This window comes from Megalobrama amblycephala, linkage group LG2 (genome assembly GCF_018812025.1).
Source record: "Megalobrama amblycephala isolate DHTTF-2021 linkage group LG2, ASM1881202v1, whole genome shotgun sequence".
Lineage (NCBI taxonomy): Eukaryota > Metazoa > Chordata > Actinopteri > Cypriniformes > Xenocyprididae > Megalobrama > Megalobrama amblycephala.
Window position 1 is genome coordinate 42,594,485 of NC_063045.1, and position 20,968 is coordinate 42,615,452.

The window sequence follows — 20,968 nt, forward strand, 5'->3', positions numbered from 1 at the left end:
GATGCACTAGAGGAGTGGGGGGCCCACGGAGAATGGCTCGGCGGGTATAGCCCCACTGTGATCCTCTGGTCACCCAGGCTTATTAACCAAAGTAGTATTTTTCTTATTCAGAAAAATAAACTAGATCGGGGAATAAGTGAGGGGACTCCACCTCATTAAAGGCGCTCGAGTCTCGACCGTGCATCTAGAGCGCCAGACGACGCGCAGGGTTGCCATGGCAACGCGCGCTATCAGCCGGCAGCTCGACGGCACACGGCGCGCTGAACGCTCAAGCCCTTACGAGAAAGGCGAGACAAACAACGCGCCGACGTGGGCATATTCTCATAAGAAAATATGAACCACCCACAAACACAGTCTCAGCACGCTAAGCAGACATGAGAGAAAGTGATTGTGGCCGTCAGTGAGGATAGGAAACGACCGCCTCCAGAAATGCACAGACAGAATGACGTCTTGAAAAAGACGCAGTGTCTGTCTGTAAAGCTCTTTTAGAAGGGGAAGAGTCAGCTCTCTCGTGCTGAAGCACACAGGGAGTGACGCGATGTGTTCAGGTACACCACTCCGGGAGGAACCAGCCCAAATCGCAACAGACAACTGCGTTTTATATGGGAATTCAGTTGCTGTTAAAACAGCAGTTGAGAGCTTAAGCTCAGGCTCCCCGGGAAGCTCGCGACCTCGCTGTTGTGCCTTAACGCCAACACAAACAGACGCTGAATCTCCAAGGCTGTTTAGTTTCACTCTTGTGAAGTCTGAAGCTGGACACCAACTGTTGGCTCCGAAGCGAAAGACAGAGTGCGATTGCATCTGCTTCCTATTTATATACACCTGTCGGAGGCGGTGCGCATTATGCAAATATCGCACGCCAATTCCATTGGCTTGTTTTAGTTCACTCGAAGCTGATAGGGCTCTCTAGCGATATCCCAATTCGTCGGTCACTACTGACGTACGTCGAACGTGACCGACTGAAAGGGAACTTAAATTAGAACTGTTGCCTAGGCAACTAACTGAAAACAAGTTGAAACACTAAAATTACTAAAACTGAAATGAATATAAATGAAGCTAAATAGAAATAAAATAGAAATATTGGATGAACACTTAAATTAGAACTGTTGCCTAGGCAACTAACTGAAATAAAACAAGTTGAAACACTAAAATTACTAAAACAAATGAATATAAATGAAGCTAAATAGAAATAACAAAATAGAAATATTGGATGAACACTTAAATTAGAATAGTTGCCTAGGCAACTAACTGAAATAAAACAAGTTGAAATACTAAAATTACTAAAACTGAAATGGATATAAATAAAAGCTAAATAGAAATGAAATCAAATAGAAATATTGGATGAAAAACTTAAATTAGAACTGTTGCCTAGGCAACTAACTGAAATAAAACAAGTTGAAATACTAAAATTCAATATATATGAAGCGCCATATTAAATGGAGCTAGAAGAAATACCGCTCTAAACACACTTTCTGAAGAAAAGGTTCTACATAGAACAGGTTCTGTCTGGTGCTTCATATATAGAACCTTTTAGGGCTTCCCATCAGGGATCATTTTATGAATTTAGTTTTAATTTTTTTTTTTTCCATTCTTCATTTTAATTCAATTTTATGACTTAAACAGCTTGTAAACATTCTTGATCACTAGAATAAAAAACAACCCATTAAACATGAAAGTACAATGCAATCATTTAAGGCATTTCTACATATAACCTTTTTGGCATGAAGCGTTCTTTAAAATTGAGTCAACAATCCTAGGGATCTATATAGAACCTCTTTGAACCTTTTTTGTAAGACTGCAGTTTCCTAAAAACAAATAAATATGCATCTCTGAATACAGTAGAAGCTACGTGTGGAATAACCTTTTTATCCAAACATCCTGTGTTGGGCGATGAAATGTGTGTGATATCAGTGGGCGTGTTGAACACTCTCAGTGGGAGGATAATTAAATGGATCAGCTCAGACTGAATTGCAGGAATGCTCCGGTGATATAGTCTGCTAATGTGAGATGGGCTAATGGGACTTTCATGCAGAAACAGTTTAAATGAACTCATCTGAATTTCACAATGTTGTTTTGGAGCACACTGTATTCACAATTCTAAAATTGTGATTTATATTAAAACTCATAGCAGATTATCAAGACCATCTTTCTGTTTCCAATTTAACTTTTATGTTTTCCAAAGAATGGGAAATGCCTTGTAAAATATTGTTTTCCACTAAAAATATCTCAATATACTTAGAACAAGATTTGAAGGTTTTAAAAATGTTCTTTAAGAAACAATCAATACTAAGACTTCATTTAAGAGGATATTTTGATTTAAGCATAAATCTAAGATAATAAAGAAAAATAATACACTACTGTTCAAAAGTCTGAGATCAGTATCATGTTTTTATTTATTTTTTATTTTCTTGAAAGAATTTTGATCAAAAGTGGCATTTATAATGTTTTAAAACATTATATTTCAAATAAATGCTTTTTATTTATCAAAGAATCCTGGAATGTATCATGGTTTTCATAAATATAATACGCAACACAACATTTTTCAACAGTTGTTCAATAGCAAAGCAATAAGCCCCATGAAGCCGTGGTTTTACACCTCGTGAATTTATAACAGCTAAAGGGGCGTTGTTAGGCACGATGTGGAGCGGAGTCCCTAAAACCACCTTAGCTGTTATAAATTCACTGTAAGCCGCAGCTTCACAGGACTTATTGCTTTTATAAAACGGTTACCACACAATACAAATATTAAAGCCAAAAAAATATGTATCAATGCAACTTTCATGAAGTAAAATCATTAAAAGCCTTCCTTCCACTGGAAAAAATAGTCCCTGACCGTGAACAGCAACAGAAGTTACATTATTACGCCATTAGATGGCGGCAAAGATTGTCTTTAAGAGCGAGGCACTCTGTCACAAAGACTTTTATATTGAAACTTGTTGTGAACACGGAACAAGACGCAAATGACAAATGCTTGGACTAGCGCTGTCAGTGTCAGCAGAGAACGGGGAAACCCATTAAATGTTAAAAGGACAAGATCACAGCAAATTCAAATGGATATCTTATTATGAACATAGGACTGACCTGAAGGAAAATGCTAAATTTGAATGCGGGTAATACTCTCGGTCACTCGATATCTCTCTCACAATACTCTTCTACATAATGCAGTAAGCTTCAATGAACAAAATCAATAAAGAACAAACATATGTTTATGTTGCTAAGACAGATGCAGCAACATACACACTCAGTGGTGCAGTGATACTTATGTAATGCGGTCAGCTGTATGTTTTTTGGACTTTTACAACAGCTTGGCTCAACCAATCAGAAACAAGGGCCAGAACTATCCGTTTTATAAATTCAGCTTTGCCATCACAGGATTAAATTATATTTCAAATATATTCACATAGAAAACAGTCACTTTAAATTGTAAAATATATTTCACAATATTTACTGTGCTTTTTAATCAAATAAATCCAGCCTTAGTGAGAATAGACTTCTTCTTCTTTTTTTAATATTACCAACTCTGGAGTTATGAATGGTAGTGTACATGATAATAATAATAATAATAATATATTTCTTAAAATTCTAAGTAAAGAAAATCTAATAAAGAAAAATAAAAAAACATAATTCAAGAAATATTTTCTGAGAATAAGTCTTTATACTAACATTTTTGACTCTTAATTAATTTTTTTTTAAGGATGTTAACATGTTAAAATGAGATAATAAATAAATACACCCAGGTAACAAAAAAGTTTATTTTAGAAAATACCTACAGTAACCTAATTTGTTTCTATTTTGAATTCACGTTTGGCCTTTTTATGTTTTATTGCAGATCTGTGTAACTGGAAGAACAAAGAAGGGAGTTTTATAGTTTTCCTCAGTCATGCAAAAGGTAAAGTATGTTGATTTTATTTCACCTTGTTGCCATGAATCATTGATCTCCTAACACTGAGGTTTCTGAAATATTTATATAGCTTTTTTTTTTTAAATGTTCTCATATACTAATCTATATTATATTTCTGACAAAGTAAACCCATTGAAGTATGATCATATCTGCACTGGGTTTTTTCCACTTAGTGAGAATGGAAAGGGGGCGTGGCCGAGTGACAGACATCATCAGTTTGATTGATGATATTAGATATAGGTCTTATTTCTCATTAACAACATGTCATTGGATAGGAGCAGTTAAATTATGACCTTTGACCTTTTTGATCTGCAGGCAGGGACGGCCCCGTCTTCCCGGGGTCCAAGTGCTCCTGGATCCCCAGCCACCTCTATTGTGGTAAGTAAAACTAGCCTGGGCGCTCAATAGCTTTCAGTTTCACAGATAACACTTTCCGTTCTGTTATCTGCCATAAAGCACATGCTCAATATCCCAGTTCCTAGGAACCCCATGAGGCATTTCAGAGGACAACCGCTTCTTTCACGCCAAACTGAACTCAGCCTCTTTCTTTTTAACTCCCCAAAGGCACGAATGGACAATCAGGTCATTGGATATAAAGACTTGGCCGCCATTCCCAAAGACAAAGCCATACTTGAGGTGGAACGGCCAGATCTGATGGTGTACGAGCCGCATTTCAATATCTCAGCCCTGGATCGAATGGGTCTCTCCAGAAGCAGAGAGGTCAGAAAAGAACCAGTGTCTCTTTAGATCGAGTCTTTGTTTCATTGTACCATCGGGAAACATTTGAGTAGGTTTATTGTACGTTTTACAACTTCCACTTAAAGTGGAATCAATATATGTGTTTTGGCAAACAGGAAGCTGAATGTAATGGTGAGATGTAACTTTAATGTTATTAGTCAAGCTTTGTTATGCATGTTAAATCATTTGTGTGTGTAAAAGTGTACTTGAATGTCAGGCCTTGAAGACGATGCATGTACTGTATGTGTGTGTTCTGTTTTCTCTCCTTGTCTCCTCCAGAGATCAATGTCACCTCATTCTATCTCGCCCCCTCCTTCCCCTGAGGTGAGACATCAAGCCTCTTGTCAATCAGGACGGTCACTAGTCACTGATCACTAGTTTTAACGATCATATTTATCTTCCTGCACACTTCAAATGTGATTGTTTTACTGAGCCAGTCAATCAGTTAAATGACACTGCCATTTTAAATGACATTCAGTTTCAGTTGTATTTCAATTACGTTTGCTAGAGTGAATATGGACCAATGTACTTTAATTTATTTATTATTTAATTTAATTTAATTCTCATTAAAGACATCCACTTATTTTCCATGTTATATTTAATTTTAGTCTTTTATTTACCAAAATTAGCAGGGTGAATTCAGGTTGATTGGGACACTTTTTCTAAATTATCTCAATGGCAAAACGTGTCCCAGTCAACCTGAATTCACCTTATTGAATTTTAGTATAATCCATTTATTGATTATTGGCCATAATATGAAAATAATTATTGTATCATTATCGGACAAAATTTTAATATTATTTAATTTTTTATTAATTATATTTAATAATATTAATTAGATTATTATATTGTAGTATTCTAATATTTTTTTAAATAACACATATGAATTAATACTGAATGTGAATTAATAATGAATTATTAACATTATTAATCATAATAATTAAGTCTTTATTGACTGATTAATATAATTAATTTGTATTGATTACTATCTAATACTATAATATTACAATATTGTTGTATTGTTTAATTAATATTTTTATTAAAATTTAATTTAATGTCTTTAATTCACATATTACAGTTAAGGCGCATACACATTATTTAACTAATCATTATTTAGCAACTATCAAAGGGAACACCCACTTATTATCCATATTATATTTCATTTTAGTTTTTAGTGTATAGTTTTTTAAAAAGTACTATTGAATTTTAATATCTGCCACTTATAATAATTAGCAACATATTGTAATCAGCTACAATTTGAATGTCATGAATTTTAACATAATTTAATATTTATTAATTATAATAATATTATTCATTATAATATATTTTTAAATATTGAATGTGAATATGAATTTAATATACACTGCTCAAAAAAATTAAAGGAACACTTTGAAAACACATCAGATCTCAATGTGGATCAGTATAGTACAGTGGTCCCCAAACGTTTTAGCTTGGAGTACCCGCTGAAGGGATTACCATCCTTCCGCGTACCCCCTCTCTTCCACTTAGACTGCAGTCACACCTTTACCATTAAGGGACAATATTTGCCCCCTAAATTGATCTTCCAGTGCATTTTTTTTTTACCTTTCTGAATAACTTTATAAAATAAATACTGTTTTAAATAAAAAAAATTTCAATAGAGAAATATGCAATGATGGTAAAACTAAGTAAAACTTTTAAATATTAAACTAAAACCGCCAGTAGGTGGCAGCAAGTCACTGTTTTTATGAGTGAGTCATCGAGCCATTCATTCAGTAATGAAGCAAGTGGCTGTGAATGAATCATTGAATCATTGACTCTTATGATTCGTTCAAAGCCGCAGAATTGTTCGCGAAACACAGACGTGTGTTGTAGTTCTGCTGTGGTTTTCGTTAGAACTATTATTTCATTGCAAAATAGAGTAAATACTGACAGTACTGTGTTTAAAATGTATGTTTTGTTTTTTGACCTGTTGTATAATAATGTCACGTTTGCAGTCATGTGGATATTTGGGAACGAGTCTTAAATCGAAATTAATCCATTATCTGTGTCTATTTGTTCTTCATGCGAGTAAGTGCTGAATCCCTACTGTTACAAAGGTGCATTGTCGAGAACGGCAGTAATTTAGCGCGATTTAAATCAGCAGACTGCACACAATCTATCATATGCATACTGCTTGTGTGGATACAGTCATTTTTGACTGCAAATGATGAGGTAATTTGATTAAATGTGCTGGATTTACATTTTGGCAGTTAGAAATACATGCTCGATTTTAATATTATTTAAAGGTAGAATTAAATGAACTACACAGCATTTTGTTCGCGTACCCCCTTTTGTCACCTCACGTACCCCAGTTTGGGAACCACTGGTATAGTAGATCTCTATAATGATATGGACTGGCTAATGTGTTAGGAACTAAATGATGCCACATCGTTTGATGGAAATGAAAATTATCAACCTACAGAGGACTGAATTCAAAGACACTCTGAAAATCAAAGTGAAAAAATGATGCAGCAGGCTAGTCCATTTTGCTGAAATTTCATTACAGCAACTCAAAATGGTACTCAGTAGTTTGTATGGCCCCCACGTGCTTGTATACATGCCTGACAACGTCAGGGCATGCTGCTAATGAGATGACGGATGGTGTCCTGGGGTATTTCCTCCCAGATCTGGACCAGGGCATCTCTGAGCTCCTGGACAGTCTGAGGTGCAACCTGGCAGCGTCGGATGGACCAAAACATAATGTCCCAGGGGTGTTCTATTGGATTTAGGTCAGGTGAGCATGGGGGCCATTCAGTGGTATCAATTCCTTCATCCTCCAGGAACTGCCTGCATACTCGCCACATGAGGCCGGGCATTGTCATGTACCAGAAGGAACCCAGGACCCACTGCACCAGCGTAGGGTCTGACAATGGGTCCAAGGATTTCATCCCGGTACCTAATGGCAGTCAGGGTGCCATTGTCTAGCCTGTAGACGTCTGTGTGTCCCTCCATGGATATGCCTCCTCAGACCATCACCGACCCACCACCAAACCGGTCATGCTGAATGATGTTACAGGCAGCATAACATTCTCTACGGCTTCTCCAGACCCTTTCACGTCTGTCACATGTGCTCAGGGTGAACCTGCTCTCATCTGTGAAAAGCACAGGGCGCCAGTGGCGGACCTGCCAATTCTGGTGTTCTGGTGGCGGGCAGTGAGCACCGGGCCCACTAGAGGACGTTGGGCCCTCCGTGGACGTTGGGCCCTCAGGCCACCCTCATGAAGTCTGTTTCTGATTGTTTGGTCAGAGACATTCACACCAGTGGCCTGCTGGAGGTCAATTTGTAGGGCTCTGGCAGTGCTCATCTTGTTCCTCCTTGCACAAAGGAGCAGATACCGGTCCTGCTGATGGGTTAAGGACCTTCTACGGCCCTGTCCAGCTCTCCTAGAGTAACTGTCTGTCTCCTGGAATCTCCTCCATGCTCTTGAGACTGTGCTGGGAGACACAGCAAATCTTCTGTCAATGGCACAATGTTGTGCCATCCTGGAGGAGTTGGACTGCCTGTGCAACCTCTGTAGGTTCCAGGTATTGGCTTATGCTGCCAGTAGTGACATTGACCCAAGCCAAATGCAAAACTACTGAAAAACAGTCAGAAAAGATGAGTAGGGAAAAAAATGTCAGTGGCCTCCACCTGTAAAACCATTCCTGTTTTGGGGGTCGTCTCATTGTTGCCCATCTAGTGCGCCTGTTGTTAATTTCATTAACACCAGCTGAAACTGATTAACAACCCCCTTTGCTACTTAATGACCAGATCAATATCCCAGGAGTTCAACTGACTTGATGCTATTCTCTGATTAAAAAGTGTTCCTTTAATTTTTTTTGAGCAGTGAATTATTAACATTGTTATTCATAATAAATACAATTAAAATGTAGTCTTTCACCACTGATTAATATTATTAATTTGTATTAATTATAATTAATACTATTGTTGTAATATTGAATGTTGATATTAACCTATGATATTAATAAATGATCAATTATTATTAATGCTTTAATATTTAATTTAATGGCTTTAATTTACATTATTGTGGTCCAGTCATATAAACATTATTCACCAAATCATTATTTAGCAAATCTCAAAAGAATTATCCATGTATTATCCATATTATATTTCATTTTAGTTTTTAGTGAATTGTCTTTTAAAAAATGTCATGAATTTTAACATAATTAGCATCATATTGGTATCAGCCAGAATTGTAATATCGTGCATTCCTATTTAGCTAAATTTTAACTTACTCTAGAACTTTGAACAGTGGAATCAAATGGCATTCTAATCTGCTGACCGCCGTTGGCATATTTTACAGTAAGGCATGAGTTTGCAGTGTCATATTATTGATGCAGACAGTAAAATATATTGGTTTGGCTTCTGTTAACATGCTGAGTGCTTAAATTGTGTCCACTCTGTACACCAAGCGAGTGCTTCAATATTCCCCTGTTTATTCAGATATTTGCCTCAAAGGAGTCGAAGGAGTGGCCAGAGCAGGGGTCTCCAGGAGGATCCAACATGGGCTCCACGGTGCAGCTCCGCAAAATCAGCTCTGCCTCCAAAGGCCCCATGCAGCACTTCCACACACCAGGTACTTAGTTCATGCTAGGGTTTTTATAGCAATGATATGTTTCATAATCATTCAAATGTGTTGTAACTGTACATCCATTCATGTTTCAGACAGTGGCACCAACATCTATAAGAAGCCACCAATTTACAAACACGGTATTTGTTCATTTATTTTTTTTATTATAATGTTTTTTGTTGTTGTTGTTATATATTATAGTTAGTGACCTCACTTTCATGTATGATTATTGGTTTTCCAAGGTGTTAGGAAAGATGAACTGTTAACATCGTGCTGGTGATGTTTTGATGTTTATCTTCTCCCTGTCCTCAGACAGAGAGACTGTAATGTCTCATAATAAACAGGATGTCATCATTGAGTCCTCCAAGTTCCCAGCAGCCCAACCACCTGATCCTAACCAGCCTTCAAAGATAGAGACAGAGTACTGGCCCTGTCCACCCTCTCTAGCTACTATGGGTAAATGCTCATCAGCTTTCATATTTCTGTCGCATTGGACAGTAGCCCCGCCCACAGTGACATTTTATTGGTCCAAACACAGCTGTATATTGAAGGTGAAATGTGTCGGGGGGTTTTCTCATTCTGTTATTGCAGCTTTAGAGAAGCATGCAGAGTTGCAGAAATTGCAGATGCAATTTGAAATAATTAACTTTTTTATCATATATATTTGTTTGAAATGTCTGATTGATATTACTAATTTGATTAATTAGGGGCCAATCACCAAAGGTGCAGAGACGCCTATTGTATCCGTTAGTTTTCTTCTACTTCCTCTTTCTTCTTCTTTATCTTTTCCACTCTTGAAGTCTATGGCAGCCCGGGAAAATTATGAAATTTGGCACACAGATAGCGGACAGTCCATACAGTAACCTCAGCAATTTTGGAATCTCTCTAGCGCCACCAACTGTCCAAAGTGACACTTACACTTATGCTAATAACTTTTGAACCATAAGGGCTAAAAAAACTAAATTCTTTTTTCCTCTGATTCCTTAGCACGACGATTAGATTGCATCCTATGACGTCCTAGACAGTTTGTCCGATTTTCACCGAAATTGGCTCACATCATCTTCAGACCATGCTGGCAAAAAGTTATTAAAAGCTTTTTGATAGACCAAAACATTCTCGAATAATGTGCGGCGAATTTGACAAAGAGCACATCAAAATGGACGCAAGGCTATATCGCGCAATACTTTAGCGTATTCAGACCAAAATTGGTATATGTCCTCACAAACATGACTTGAGGCTACTTGCAGCATTTCGGCACAGCGCCACCTACTGGCCAGGACAGGAGATATGAAAAATGGCTATTTTTGCTTATGACTGCTGAATGTTTTGCCCAAAACTGGTCTTTTTTAAATTTAGTGCAACATACCGAGTCAAATAATACCCATATTTCCCACGTCGATCATTTTGGGCACCTGCCATTTTGAATTTTGTCATAAAATGCTGTATTTATAAATTTAATGCTGGAAACTTTGTGTCCTTCCTGATTAGTAAGTATACATTGATTGGCTAAATGCATGTGAAACACTGACACTCTGCATTTTTAAAAAGCTGTGTAAACACAGACATGAAAAAGGCAGGACATAAGTGACGGCTTACATCACTACAAAGTTCCAACTGGCTGTGCGAATGCAACCAGAAAAATGGTCCTAGGGGAACACTTAGTTCTCGAGGGACTCCTCTGGTGGCTAGTTCCTATAACTTACTTACTTTAATAAATACCCAGTGCAAAAGCCCCTTTGTTGGTACATACTCAAGGTACGATACACTTTTTTTTACAATGCCTGTCAATTCCTCACAGAGATCGAGTGGAGGAAGAAGGCAGCCGAGCAGGGAAAACCAGTGGAGGACGATGAGTTTGAAGACCTGACTGAAGATGCAAAGAGACTACAAGAACAGGAACTTCAGAAGGTGAAAGCAGCTTTTGTCTGGAGCAGGACTCACTGTCCCACATCAATACATCCTGTTAAGATTAATATCCCTCATTGTCTGTCTGTCTCGAATAAATCAGACGCTGGGCTGGGAATATTTTCTCTAAGGCTAGATGATTAAGTGTTTTGTTTGCAGGCCATTAAATTGAAGGGAGTGCTGGAAGGATATCCACACACAACATGAGGCCAGCGCTTTATGGAGCTCTCTAATCATGACTGGGCTGTTTGTTTTTCAGATACAGTCCAACTTGGGCAAATTGATCCTGAAGGAGGAAATAGAGAAATCAGTGCTCATCCGTAGAAAAACACGTTCCCTGCCAGATGGGACAAACATACATTTGGGTATGTGATGTCTGTTTTAGTCTTAGTGCACTTCAACAGTATTGAGTATTTTTTGTATGCGAAAAGGATACACTAAAGAATAAAAATAAAGGTTCTTTATTGGCATCTGTGGAAGAAACATCCATGGAACCTTTCCATTGCACAAAATATTATTTATGGTAGAAAAAGTTTATTAAAATGTACTTTACACTAAGAAAACAAGTTATTTTAAGAACTGAAACTTCTTTGGGGAACCAAGAATGGTTCTTCTATGGCATCACTGCTAACATTGCCCCCGGAGGACACACACACACACACAAAATCTATAGAGAAATGTCTATTGTGCTTATAATTAAATGTTTCATTTACATTCATTGCAGGATCATCAGCCAGTGCTACTAAATCTGCCTCTTTACCTCCTTGCAGTCGAACAGGCCTCACAAGGGTAAAAGAGATTCATCTTTAAAGGGGTCGTATTATAAATTTTAATCATATGTTCCTCCCCCTGGTCCCTGAGTGATTTTTGCATTTAAAATTCAGAATTCAAATTTCAAAATTTTATTTTTTTGCTTCATCGGTATGGGATGACACATTGACACAAAAATGACCAACATAGGAAATGAATGGAAAATACGAAAACTGTGGGAATGAATGGGAAATACGCCACTGTGCAGAAAAAAAAGAAAGTGCACAATAATATATGAACTAGCGCGACTATAACACTCTATGTTCAGGTTTGACTGTAGGAAAATTCATGCAAAAACTGACACTTCAAATCAACATTTCAAACAAAAAAAAATCTAAACCTTGACAAAACGTAGTCTTTGAGAATGTCTAAGCATAAATCCAAACCCACAACTTAATAAAACTAAGTATTTATGTCTAAAAAAAAAACACCAGAGAATTTTAAGCCACTTTATATAGAACTATATAGGAATCTATATAGACCATACACCATAGCATTACATAAGATTTTCTTTTTTTACTCCCACCAGATGGCACCAATCTACCTTAAAAAAAATTGAATTTTAAATGCCTTGTCTCTTTTTTAACATGGAATACTGCTTTAATTTAAAAATAATTTAAAAATATATTAGAAAAAAATGTGTATATAGCTAATAAAAATTTTATACATATTGCATAGTATCATAAAATACCCTCAAAATTTTAAATAATGATCAAAAAATATTATTGAACAAAAATATATTACATTTTCCTAAAGATAAAAAAGTTACATTTCAAGGCTTCAATCACTTTTGACCATGAAGGACGCAAAGTGTGACCCACAAACGAAGCGGACCAGAGGGTTAAGCCTGTGTGTAAATTTGAATATGTAAATACAATCTGTTTTGATTGGCTAACCTCTTTGCACAGTGCTTATTTAGAAAAGATTGGTTTGCTGTCATGTCCAACATAGTTTGGAAGGTATAAATATGGGCAGCCACCAATCATAAAAGCTGGATTTTGAGATTGTTTGTTTAGATCACATGTATCAAACTCCAACCAGCTCCAAAACCACTGCCTGGAAGTTTCTAGTAATCCTGATGCTAGACAGTGGCCCTCCAGGAACTGAGTTTGACACCCCTAGTTTAGATACTACATTGAACTGTTTTATTTCAGAAAATCAAGATAGATATTTCATATGACCCTTTTAAAGACATGCCAAGCATGTGGCAAACATGTCAGCTGTTGTTTAAGATGTTCTTGTAGTCCTTTAGTGTCTCTAATATGAGTAATTGTTTTGTTTTTTTTTCTTTCTGCATGTAGCTGCAGTCCGCAGACTTTACCTCCACAGACAATGGCAAACTAAAAACAGGTAAGGTCAGAAAATGTATATATACACAAGCAAGATTCTCTTCATGTATTAAAGTTCCATTATAAATTATATTAACAGGCAGAATAACAATTTGAGTGTGATTTTGAATGGAAATGAACATGACTATGAACAAATGTTTGGTACATCCCCATTTGATTGAATGATTTAATACTTTTGGACCTCAAAGTATTTTACTGAATATTTCCTAAATGATTCCATGTTTATTTTAACTCATTTGTTTTTCCTTTATATGTTCCCCAGGTGTACAGGTAAGACAGCTTTGTTTATTTGATTTAACAAGCATGGCGTTTGGGTTTTATAATTTGCTGACAGCTATAGGCTCTGACATGGAAATCACACCCTGTTCCTGCTACTAATGTATCTTTACCCTGACATTAGTCTACACTCCTTTTTCATGGCTTCTGACTCATTTGATCTCCACATACTGTTTACATACTTAATAATGAGTCAAATGATCCTGATTCATTATTATGGATGTAGTGAGACCCTCCTCTCTAAATTTACCTGTTTCATATTGATCTCCTTTGTCCTGGGGGCCATTTTTCTCGGGGATGGGGTGGTGGTGTCTTCAAAGAATGGCGATTCACAGAGTGGGAGAATGGACAGAGGAAACTCTCTTCCTAGTATTCTGGAACAGAAGGTGAGGCAGATCTTAAGACACCCTCCAAAGTTTTCATGCTCTGTTTCTCTCTTCTAACCCCATGCCATATGTTCACTCACATCCATGTTGCTTCTAAGCCTCGCATCCATTGAATGCAGAATTCAATATGGCAGTATGACTGAAGGCAATATTGAACTGAAAACTTTGGAGGCTAAATGTGTAGTAAACATTCTCCCTTGAACAAGCCTTTTGGCCTGTATTCTGTGTCCAGTGAATCAAAAAGGATGGGTACTGAATATAATGTACCCAAAATATAATAAAATCTCACCTCTCCCTTCAGATATATCCATATGAAATGCTAGTTGTGACCCACAGAGGGCGCAGTAAACTTCCTCCAGGTGTTGACAGAACCAGATTAGAGGTAAGTCACAAATAAGCACTAGTTAACATTAGTAAAAAGTTAATGTTAAGTTAATGTTAAGTTTGAGGTCCTTGAAAGGCAAAGTATAAAATTTCCTTGCCACTATCAGCTCAAAAGAAATATATTAATATAACAAATAATATTAATAAAACAAATCATATTAATATTAAAAAAATATTAAAGTATTATTACTATTGTTTTCCAAACACTCCTATGACAAATAAATAAATAATGTTTAAAATACATTTTAATATTGTCAATTTGTTCATTTGTTATTATTATTTAACACTTTAAATATAAATTTCAATATTTTCAAATTGTTCATTATTATTATTACTATTTTTCCAAACACTCCTACCACAAATAAATACATTGTAATAAAATAAACATTGTTTTCAATAAACCATTATTATTATTATGTTTGCCAATCACTCCTACAAGTAAATAAATAATATTTAAAAAATACATTTTGATATTTTCAAATTGTTCATTTATTATTGTTATTATTATTGTTGTTGTTGTTGTTTTGTTTTTCAAACACTTCAAGACAAATAAATAAAAATTATATTTTAAAAATACATTTAATATTTTCAAATTGTTCATTTATTATTATTTTTTTATTTGCCAAACATATATATATATATTTTTTTAATAAATAATCTTTTTAAATACATTTTAATATTTTAAAATTGTTCTCGTATTATTATTATTTTTGTTGTTGTTCATTATTGTTATTTATTTATGTATTATTATTTTATTTTTCCAAACACCTACCACAAATATATTTACTTTAAAATAAATTTTCATATTTTCATTTGTTCATTATTATTACTACTACATTTTTCCAAACCCTCCTACCACAAAAAAATAAAATAAAATAAATGAATACATTTTAATAAATTGTTTTAATACATTTGTTATTACCATGATAATAATAATAATAATAATAATTATTATTATTATTATTATTATGTTTTTCCAAACACTCCTACCATAAATATATGATATAAATGTATATAAAAAAATAAATGTTAATAAAATAAATATATATAAGAAATATATAATTTTTATTTTTTAATAACAGTTTTAATTAAAAAAAAATTATTTTAGACTTAAAACTGACTAAACAAATATTATGATTATGGTATCTCATCTCATCTCATATTGGGTACAACAATAAGCAGAATTTTTTATATAATTTTGATTGTAATATTTGAAGTTAAGTTGTAGGATTTTGTCTTTAATAGAGGAATCTACTATATAACACATACTGTATACTGTGAACTGACTGATTGTTTTTATTTTGTCTTTAATAGAGGCATCTGTCTCCAGAAGAGTTCGAGAGCTTATTTGGAATGTCCATCACAGACTTTGATCGTCTGTCACTATGGAAACGGAATGACCTGAAGAAGAAAGTGTCCCTTTTCTAACATTTGGACATTTTGGACTTGGACACTGAAACACTCTCCCTCCAGAGATGCTAGTAATATCCACTCTAATCTAATACGGATGCTATGCAGACATTTCAAGATAAGCAAGGAAGGTGACGCAGCATTACCAGATGTTATTTCAATCACATATACAGCAGTCTCTCTCTCTCTCTATATATGTCTCTGGTGTACATAATAAAGACAGGATGAAGATTCTCGCATCCCCTACTGTCGCTCCATATCTGAAAACTGGGATTATTAGTGATGGAATATCAATTTCATAAACTGCTCCAACCCTTTCTTTACGCCTTATGTCTATTTCAAATTCTTAAAGTGCCCAGAGAAGTTTATAATAATAGGCCTATATATTTACACAAAGTTTAAATTGTAAACCATCACTTTTTTCAACTGTGTTCACTGATATTACACTATAAACTTAATTTATTGTATCCCAAACATGTATGACACTGTACATATCTCATGTTATTTTTGTCTGTTCCTGGTGTTGATTCAGTTCAGTTTTAACAATCACTAGAGGAACAGTTCTCACACCTAGAAGAAATCAAATGTTCTTTATCATTCATTAAAAAATGCATGGACACTGAGTCTACATAATTTATTGAGTTTTACCGATAAAAGGCACTGCGATATATGACTCCTATTCATGCTAATAGCAGCAGTGTTATATTGTGGACTAATATGAAATATCTAAGCTCAGGCTCACTGGAAAGCTCTGGCTTTTGGTTCTCATACACTGTTTTTGTGCTCCATGCAGTAGGTTGTAATTACTGAACAACACTAGAAGATCTTTGTTCCACATGAAGCCACTAGCAATCCATTTACTTGGATTTTGATGTCGATGCATACCTGCCTAGTTGCATACCTGCTATAGTTGGTCTCCATTGTGGTGTCTTTTAAAATGGCATAGGTGTTATCAAATCATGCACTGCTTAATGGAGACCGTCCAACGATTATGTGTCTGGTCATAGTTGTGTGTCTCATCACCGTTTTTCTGTAACAAGTTTTTCTGTAATGTTGAGAAAATAAAAGCTTCATGTTAGATTTTGTGTCAAGAAACATTTGTTAGGTAAATTCAAATTCACTGGGAAAGAAAATTTCTTTGCATTAATATTCTGCTAACTATGCACAGATGTATTGTTAAATAGAATCCTAACATTCAAAAGTTTTGGTTCTATTCAATTCAATTCACAATACAAATAGTTTCAAAGCTGCTTTACAGAAAATACATGTCAACATTACAATTTAGAGTAATCTGTTATCAGAGATGACTGTCTAAATGATGTGATTTCAGAAATGTACATATACAAATAACACAGTTAGCTAACAATGTATTCATTTAAGATAGAAACAATGAGCTCATGGAAGTAATGAAAACATGTAAACAATGAATAGGATATATATAAAAATTTGGAATGGTGCATGTTGATCCAGAGTTTGCGTCATCTGAAATCCTTGCAGGGGTTGGGGTCATCTCTTCAAAGGTGTTGAGGCATCTGAAGTCTTCATAAGGATCCAAACTGGAGCTGATGTACTCTCCAGAGATAAAACAGAGAAGCAAATAGCTAATTCATAATGTTCATAATGATAATGTTCATTAAGCAAAGATAGTCATGTGCAATTGATCTGATATAACTGGAGTGCAAGGTTACGAGATGCATTATGTGAATGCTTGGCAAAAGAGATGTCTTTAGAGGTGTCTTTAATCTAGATTTAAACTGGGAGAGTGAGTCTGAGCCCCAAATATCATCAGGAAGGCGATTCCAGAGTTTAGGAGCTAAATGTGAAAACGCTCTCCCTCCTTTAGTGGACTTAGATATCCTAGGTACAACCAGAGTTTTGTGATTTTAAAGAGTGTGAAGGATTGTAGGCCGAAAGAAGATCGGTTAACTACACAGGAGCTAAACCATTTAGGGCCTTATAGGTCAGAAGCAATACTTTATAACTGATACGGAACTTAATAGGTAACCAGTGTACACAGCAAAATCCCCAGAGTTAAATCAACTCTGCTCAGAGAACATATGGTCCCTCTCTACATAGTGTTAAAATATCACTTAAGCAGAGTTAAAGTTAATGAAATAATATGCTGTTTGTGGAGTTGTTTATTCAGATCTTGAGAGATTTAATGTCTTTTATCTTCAGTTGATTTCATCCAAGGCTGTGGCTGGAAGTCCTTTGTAGATATTGTGTTTCTCTTCAGTGATTCTGCTTGTTAACAGCAGGTGTTCATCACTAATGCTCACTCATAACTTAATCACTTAATTATCTCATTAACTTTAACTCTGCTTCAGTGCTACTTTAACACTATATAGAGAGGGACCATATGTTATCTGAGCAGAGTTGATTTAACTCTGGGGATTTTGCTGTGTAGAGATGTTAAAATTGGTGTGATATGATCATATTTTCTTGACCTGGTAAGAACTCTAGCAGCTGCATTTTGTACTAACTGTAGCTTGTTTATTGAGGAAGCAGGGTAACCAGCTAGTAATGCATTACAGTAATTTAGTCTAGAGGTCATGAATGCATGAACTAACTTTTCTGCATCAGAAATAGATAACATATTCCGTAGCTTAGCAATGTTTCTGAGGTGGCTATTTTTGTAACATATGAAATATGATTTTCGAAGGACAAGTTGCTGTCTAATATAACACCCAGGTCTTTAACTGTCAAGGATGGAGTAACCGTACATCCCTCTAAATGCAGATTGTAGTCTAAGAGATTCTGTGTACAAGTTTTTGGTCCAATAAGTAATACTTCAGTCTTATCTGAATTTAAAAGAAGAAAATTACTAGTCATCCAATGTTTTATATCACACTCTGTCAATTAGGATAATTTACAGAATTCGTCTGGTCGTGATTAACTATTTAACTGAGTATCATCGGCATATCAGTGGAAACTAACTCCATGTTTTCTTATAATATCACCAAGTGGCAGCATATATTCTGAAAATAGCAGAAGGCCTAACACAGATCCTTGCGGCACTCTATAATGTACTGATGTGGGCTTAGATCTTTCCCTGTTTAAATATACACAATAGTAATGGTCTGATAGGTATGATCTAAACCACCATAATGCCTGGCCCTGAATACCAGTATAATTTTGTAGTCGATCTAGGAGTATTTTATGATCTATAGTGTCGAACGCAGCACTGAGACCAAGTAACACTAGTAATGAGATACAGCCTTAGTCAAAAGCTAGAAGTAAGTCGTTTGTAATTTTAACGAGTGCAGTTTGATGAGGCCTGAATCCTGACTAAAATTTTTCATAGGTATAATTTTTTTTGCAAGAAGAGGCACAATTGAGCAGACACAACTTTTTCAAGTATTTTAAACATAAAGGGAAGATTTGAAATGGGTCTGTAATTTGCTAAGAAATAAGATTTTGAATGTTTTTGAAAAATCTCTTATGCTCACCAAGTCTACATTTATTCAATAAAAATATAGTAAAAAACAGTAATATTGTTAAATAACTGTTTTCTTTGTGAATATATTTTTAAAATGTATTTTTTTCCTGTGATGTCAAAGCTGATTTTTCAGCATCATTACTCCAGTCTTCAGTGTCACATGATCCTTCAGAAATCATTCTAATATGCTAATTTTCTGCTCAAGAAACAGTTATTATTATTATTATTATCAATGTTGATAACAGTTGTTCTGCTTCGTATTCATATTTTTGTGGAAACTGATACATTTTTTCAAGATTCTTTTTATGAATAAAAAGTTTAAAAAGCAGCATTACTTGAAATACAAATCTTTTTGTAATAATGTTAAAATTTTATACTGAATTAAATTAAACATTTCTTTTAAAAAAATCATCTTTTAAAATCTTTTTTTTTTTTACATCTCTTAATAAATCCTATTAATTTTACATTTACATGTTTCTTCAATGTATATGATAAGATAACTTAAAGTGTACCAATTAACTGGCCTTTAATGTTTTGCATGGTTTGAATTAGAACTATTTTATAGTGAAAGAAAAAGGATCTGTCATTGTTCCAAGTACACACTGATTTTAATCAATAAATGAGGACACCACAGTATTAAGCACAAAGTAGTAGCCTATAAACTACTTAGTAGATAAAGACACTTTAGTGTATACCCATTTATCTTTCACAAAACCTAATTACCTGCTTATTTAGAGAATAACAGGCACTGGCAGCTATGAAAAGTGTTTTCCTTTGTTAGTCTGTTTTTCACATAACCGAACACAAGGTGTCAGCAGTGTTCAGTACTTCTGGACATCTGAATACTGTATTGTCCATTCTGTGACTATATATATATATATAGTCACAGAATGGACAATACAGTAATATAATTTTTTTATACTTATATGTACTGTAGGGTTCAATTAAAAAAAAAGAAGAAAAAAAAGCAAATGCCAAAATTGGCATTATACAGTATTAATGCAAAAAATAAAATAAAATAAAACAATTGCGTATTTTTGCATTAAAATCTTCAGCATAATAGGTTACAAAAGCAAAACACAAATTAAGTGTAGCTATTATCAGGATGTTTTAGCCTATGTCAAAATGTTGAGAACTGTCTAACTAACTTCTCCCACACTTTTGGAAGTTTACTTCTACTTACTATTCGTAACGACTCACCTCTCTCTCCTGCTGCACCCACTCATATAACAACCTGTCCATAATGTCGAGCTGAATTGGATTTGCAGGAGCGCTGCTGCAGATCTCCATTGTGTGATTAAAACGGCAAACCCCCAGGTGGCCCATCAGGTCATTAGACTTTGCTGCCATACCTTTCACTTTCTGGTGGTCTAAATGGGCTTCTGGCTGTTTTACTCCCACAATAGAATGACTGTAGACAGGTCACATGACCGCCTATGAGTCAGATCAAGACAAAGGATAGCCGCAGGGAAGTCAAGTGCACTGAAAAAAACAGCACCTCTCTATAGACTTCCCGGTTCCGAGACAGCCTGGTTCAGTATGTCCGATTTTACCAGTGCTCCATTGTGCTTATCTTTAACGTGGCCCATACGAACACGGTTATCTGCTATGTATTTTTCCATTCATTTCATGCTTTTGCAGCACGTTAATGAGCATTAGCTTTAAGACGTGAATGACAATTAGGCAAATGAAACTTTGTATGTATGGGTGCAGACGAACGTCATTGCAAAGATATCAGAAGTAAGCCTAATTCCCCCGTAAAGCAGCATAAATTCAAA

General features: G+C 35.2%; 1 protein-coding gene across 4 annotated transcripts in view; it reads left to right on the forward strand.

The window, feature by feature from the left end:
• The window catches only part of dmtn (dematin actin binding protein), a 33,366-nt gene extending 16,537 nt beyond the window's left edge, over positions 1 to 16,829 (forward strand). For 2 of the 4 annotated variants that reach the window (XM_048176566.1, XM_048176573.1), the window contains exons 2-16: positions 3,830 to 3,889; positions 4,217 to 4,279; positions 4,466 to 4,621; positions 4,919 to 4,963; positions 9,105 to 9,237; positions 9,327 to 9,371; positions 9,544 to 9,687; positions 11,030 to 11,139; positions 11,396 to 11,501; positions 11,861 to 11,925; positions 13,248 to 13,296; positions 13,558 to 13,565; positions 13,892 to 13,957; positions 14,259 to 14,339; positions 15,656 to 16,829. In XM_048176566.1, coding sequence (XP_048032523.1) covers positions 3,881 to 3,889; positions 4,217 to 4,279; positions 4,466 to 4,621; positions 4,919 to 4,963; positions 9,105 to 9,237; positions 9,327 to 9,371; positions 9,544 to 9,687; positions 11,030 to 11,139; positions 11,396 to 11,501; positions 11,861 to 11,925; positions 13,248 to 13,296; positions 13,558 to 13,565; positions 13,892 to 13,957; positions 14,259 to 14,339; positions 15,656 to 15,769 — 1,194 coding nt within the window. In that variant the 5' untranslated portion in view covers positions 3,830 to 3,880 and the 3' untranslated portion in view covers positions 15,770 to 16,829. The remainder of the gene's footprint in view (positions 1 to 3,829; positions 3,890 to 4,216; positions 4,280 to 4,465; positions 4,622 to 4,918; positions 4,964 to 9,104; positions 9,238 to 9,326; positions 9,372 to 9,543; positions 9,688 to 11,029; positions 11,140 to 11,395; positions 11,502 to 11,860; positions 11,926 to 13,247; positions 13,297 to 13,557; positions 13,566 to 13,891; positions 13,958 to 14,258; positions 14,340 to 15,655) is intronic. The other 2 variants (XM_048176583.1, XM_048176591.1) reach the window with 2 other exon arrangements.
• Positions 16,830 to 20,968: the final 4,139 nt, after the last annotated feature.